A 5,082-nucleotide genomic window follows, 5' to 3' on the forward strand; every position below is an offset into this window, starting at 1 on the left:
GGGATTTGAACTCAGGACCTTTGGAAGAGCAGTCAGTGTTCTTACCCACTGAGCCATCTCGCCAGCCCTAAAGTTAATTATTTAGTATTATTTTTGAGGCAGAATCTGATTATCTATTATTTGTTGGCATGGACCTTGCTATGTAGACGAGAGATCTGCCTGCTTCTGCCTTCCAGGTCCTGAGATTCAAAGTGTGGCCCTGTTTTTGTTTTTTGATATAAGCTCTTGCTATGCAGCCTAGGCTAGTATCAAATTCATGATTTTCTGCGTCAACCTTGTGTGCTGTGTTTCTGCTCTAGGCCACCCTTTTCATCTTCTTCTGCTTGTTGAATGAAAGTGCTTTGTAGCTAGTGATGTAGAAAGCCACTCAGAAATGTTGTGAGCTTCTGCAGGGTAAGCATCCCTCCCGCCCCCCGCCCCCCACCCCTGCACACACACCAGTACAGTGGGCAAGCTCAGGAGCATAGGCAGGCAGGGATGTGAGCAGCCAGAAGCACAGTCGCATACACAACAGTAGCATGTCCACTTCCTTACCCGCTCCCGAAGCACAGTGTGCCCTAGGAGCCGGGGCCTTTGCTGGACTCACCTTTAGAATAAGCCGCACAGTTGGGAGAGAAAACTGATTCCTGAGCTTCTGCCTCGTAACTCCTACTAAAGAAGGTCCAGGTTGAAGTCCAGGAAACGGCATTTTTGTGATTTCTTCCAGATTGATTCTTAATCTCAGCCAGGTGTAGCGCTCACTTTGATCTCTGTCTCTCAAGTTTCTCTCTGTGCCAAGGTCCAGGTTGGGTATGAGGTGGCACTGGCAGGTAGCCTCTGGGAGGCAGCCTGCCCACTGGGGGATGGTAAAGGTCATGCTCAGAACAGCTGGGCTTCCCTGGCTCCTGGGAGTGACTGCTGCCATGGGAACCAGAAGTTCAAGGCCATCCTCCCTCCTGTCTTGTTGTCTAGCCAGGCAGAATCTTGTAACTTTTGCTCTTTTGTGTGCAGAAACTCATCGCATATGGGCACATCACTGGCAATGCCCCTGACAGTGGAGCTCCTGGGAAGCGGCTGATCGACAGGATCGTTGAAACCATTTGCAATTGTTTTCAGGGTCCTCAGACAGATGAAGGGGTTCAGCTACAAATAATTAAGGTATTTCTGTGTGCCTGGTCTGAGTTTGAGATGTGGGTTTTAACTTACTGTGTGTTAGCTGAGTCTCGTTGAGCTGAAATAGAAGAGTTAGATGTGTTCCTTAGCTCTTCTCTTAGTGTCGTGTTGTGGCGTGGGAGCATGACCAGGTGTGTCCCAAGTAAAAAGGCCGATCAACGATGGGGCATTGTGAGCTCATTTGTTTGAGATTCTCTGGGATCTGCTGGAGATCCCTTGTTCCAGCTGACAATCCACTATCGCTGTACAGTCTTCATTGCTCTTCTTAACACCGGAACCTGCCCTGTCGTCTCCTGTCTTCCCAGCTCTTCCTTCTCTGTGTCTGCACCGGGAAGGGCTTGGAGTGAGCTAGTACTGCCATGTGTCAGGGAGTGGGTGAGCGGGTAGGCCAAGGCTGCCCTCCTGATCTCAGGTAGACAGCGTAGCTGTGTAGGCTGCCTCTGCTCCCCGGTGCTGGGATGAAAGGCATGGGTCACATTCAGACTTTTTTTCAATCAGTATTAACATTCAGAATTTTTAGGGTTTTCTCTAAAACTTTTAAGATTTTTAGCAAGCACTGGAACACCTACCTCAGCACAGCATGATTACTTAGAATGATGTGAGGTGTTCTTTTAGATTTATTTATTAATTATACATAAGGACATTGTCGCTGTCTTCAGACACCCCAGAAGAGGGCATCAGATCCCATCACAGATGGTTGTGAGCCACCATGTGGTTGCTGGGATTTGAACTCACGACCTTCAGAAGAGCAGTCGGCACTCTTAACTGCTGAGCCATCTCTCCAGCCCCCCCCCTTTTTTTTTTTTTAAAGATGAATGATGTGAGTTTTAAGGCATCAGGAATTGCTTTTTTAACTGCAAGTAGTGGGAAGTTGGCTCTGGGTCCTAATCAGCCAGATGAGCTTGCAGGACCATCTGAGAATTTGGAAAAATCAGGCTGGGTATATTGGTACCACATGTAATCTTAGCACTTGGGAAACAGAGGCAGGAGAATTGCTGAAAGTTTGAGGCCAGCCTGTATATAACCAGGTTCAGGACAGCCAGGTTTACTGACGGAGACTTACTTTCAGAAAGAAGTGGGGGAGGGGCATGGGGACAAACAAACCCCTCAACTGTTCTGGGAAGTTTGCCCAGGAGAGACATTGCCGTATGAGAAGGTGGCCATTCTGATGTGTCTAGGCTCTTCTGACTGCTGTGACCTCCCCGCACATTGAGATCCATGAGGGCACTATCCTGCAGACAGTGAGGACATGCTATAATATCTACCTGGCCAGCAAGAACCTCATCAATCAGACCACCGCCAAGGCCACTCTCACCCAAATGCTGAATGTCATCTTCACCCGCATGGAAAACCAAGTGGTGAGTGATAGCTGGCCCGGCCCCACGTCCTGCTGAATCAGCCCGTGCGTGGGGGAGTGGGGTTGGGATGGGGGGACTGGCACTGGAAGAGTCGTCCTTCTTGATACTTTCAGTTTTAAAAGCAACTCTAGCATGGGTTTTGGAGTTTGGTCATTATAGTCTAAGTTTACTTTGGACTTACTTCTTAAAAACTTTATACTGGGGCTGGAGAGATGGCTCAGTGGGTAAGAGCACTGACTGTTCTTCCAAAGGTCCTGAGTTCAAATCCCAGCAACCACATGGTGGTTCATAACCACCCATAATGAGATTTGATGCCCTCTTCTGCTGTGTCAGTGTACTTATGTATAATAATAAATAAATCTTTGGACTGGAGTGATTGAGGCCGACCGGAGCAAGAGAGCGGGATTGACCGGAGTGAGCAGAGGTCCTAAAAGTCAGTTGCCAACAACCAGATGAAGGCTCACAACTATCTGTACAGCTACAGTGTGTACTCATATACATAAAATAAATAAATAAATCTTAAAAAAAAACAACCAACTTTATGCTGGGCTGGGATATAGCTTATTGGAAGAACTCTTCCCTAGAATATAAGGCCCTGGGTTTGCTCCTAGCACCCAGGAAAACAGAGCAAAAGGTTGAGCAGCTGCTTGGAATTTGTTTGTTTGTTTGTTTGAGACAAGGTTTCTCTGTGTAGCCCTGGCTGTCCTGGAACTCGCTCTGTAGACCAGGCTGGCCTCAAACTCAGAAATCCACCTGCCTCTGCCTCCCAAGTGCTGGGATTAAAGCCATACACCACCACTGCCTGGCTTTTGAAATATTTTAAAACAATAGTTTGGTGTAAAATTTTTTTTAATAAAATGCTAGAACTGTTTAGATAGAATCCCTTCTCTCTTGTGTTTTAGTTACAGGAGGCCAGAGAATTGGAAAAGCCAATCCAGTCAAAACCTCAGTCCCCGGTGATCCAGGCCACAGCAGGATCTCCCAAGTTCAGCCGACTGAAGCAGAGCCAGGCCCAGAGCAAACCAACGACTCCTGAAAAAACAGAATTGCCCAACGGTGACCATGCCAGGAGTGGCCTAGGAAAAGGGAGCTCAGAAAATGGAGAGGTGCACGGAGAGAGAGCCTCATCAATCTCTGGTAGAGCAGATCCTTCTAGGGGTGAGCTGGCATCTTCCTGGGGTTGTGGGACACACTGGGAAGTGTTGGCTGGTGCTTAGGGAAACCCTTCGGGGAGCTTGTCTGTTCTGGGCCTTTCCTTGACTTCCCCCTTTCTCTTACTACATGGGGCACAGCCAGTGAAGCCTGATGGGAGTCTGGAATGGAGCCAGCTGCTGCTGCTTCCTGTCAGCCACGGCGCAGTTGGTGCAGTTTGGGACACTTGGTCTCCACAGGGAGTTAAGTAGGTGATTAGTCAGTTAGTGTTCACAGTCTGGTACCATGCTTAGAGCCCTGTGAAGAGCTGGGACACAGATGGGAAAGCGTGTCACCGGCCGGGTAGATGGCAGGGTCACAACCTTGTTCCCCCAGTCATCACTCGTGTATGAACATGGATATTCATGTGCCATAGGGCACCTAGAGAGGTTGGACTACAACTCGTGGGTGTCATTTCTCTCCTGAGGGTAGAACTCATGGAGTCAGGCTTGGAAGTAAGCACACTTACTTGCTGAGCTATCTTATTGGCCCTTTGTTTCCATTTTAAACAAAATAATATGCCAGGCTAGTTATAATCAGACAGTTAATGATTTAATAAGCATAAAATTGGGATGACTCAGGATTATCTGCATCTCTTCCTGACATTGGTATGAACCAGATCCAAAAGTCTTCAGCCATCATGACCTTGTCTTTCCTGCCTGCTTCCAATTCTTCACTCACACTCTCTGCTCTACAGATTTCCAGTTGAAGTCATCTCTGCCTCAGTTACATGACTGGTAGTGCCTTCAAATGGTAGTATTTTCTGCTAGGGCACACATATTGGATATCTTATCAAAGTGCAGTAGTAATTGTAGCTGAACAAGCAGAAGAGTAGCCCTCGCTGGGCTGCACCAAAGTGCTTTCTCTTTGTTATGTTCTGGGTGCAGCTGGATCAGTGAGGTTCCAACCTTCCCTACGCACAGCCCTCTGATAACCCCCATTCTCCCAGAGCTGTGCCCTCCCTGCCCTGACTGCTAGCAGAGCCTTGTGAGACTGAGCCCTGCCCACCTCTCTGTCCTTTTCTTTAAATTTAAATTTCCCCTTTCCCCTTTTTATTCCTTCCCACCTGTGCCTTTCTGTGTGGTGTGTCTGTATGTATTTGGGATGTGCACCCGCAGAGGCCAGAGGATGGCATCAAGTGTCCTCCTCTGTCAGTCCCTCTTCCTTTGCACCCAGAGTACGGGAAAGTCCCAGCAATCACCCAGTCTCCTGTCTCCTCTTCTGGAGTATTAGGATTACATCATGGCTACTTTATATAGTGCTTGGGTTAGACCCAGGCTTGGTGCATACATACCGGCAAACATTTTACTATGTGAGCCCACATCCTGAGCTCTTGGCTCTCTTTATAGTGTTTGTTTGTTGTTTTTGGAATTTTTTTTTT

At 47.9% G+C, this 5,082-nt stretch overlaps 1 protein-coding gene across 3 annotated transcripts in view; it reads left to right on the forward strand.

Moving 5' to 3' along the window:
• Arfgef2 (ADP ribosylation factor guanine nucleotide exchange factor 2) overlaps positions 1-5,082 on the forward strand; it is an 89,416-nt gene that overhangs the window by 22,354 nt on the left and 61,980 nt on the right. For 2 of the 3 annotated variants that reach the window (XM_031372803.1, XM_031372804.1), the window contains exons 4-6: positions 991-1,137; positions 2,331-2,510; positions 3,413-3,668. In XM_031372803.1, coding sequence (XP_031228663.1) covers positions 991-1,137; positions 2,331-2,510; positions 3,413-3,668 — 583 coding nt within the window. The remainder of the gene's footprint in view (positions 1-990; positions 1,138-2,330; positions 2,511-3,412; positions 3,669-5,082) is intronic. The other variant, XM_031372805.1, reaches the window with a different exon arrangement.

This window comes from Mastomys coucha, unplaced genomic scaffold, assembly GCF_008632895.1.
Source record: "Mastomys coucha isolate ucsf_1 unplaced genomic scaffold, UCSF_Mcou_1 pScaffold15, whole genome shotgun sequence".
Lineage (NCBI taxonomy): Eukaryota > Metazoa > Chordata > Mammalia > Rodentia > Muridae > Mastomys > Mastomys coucha.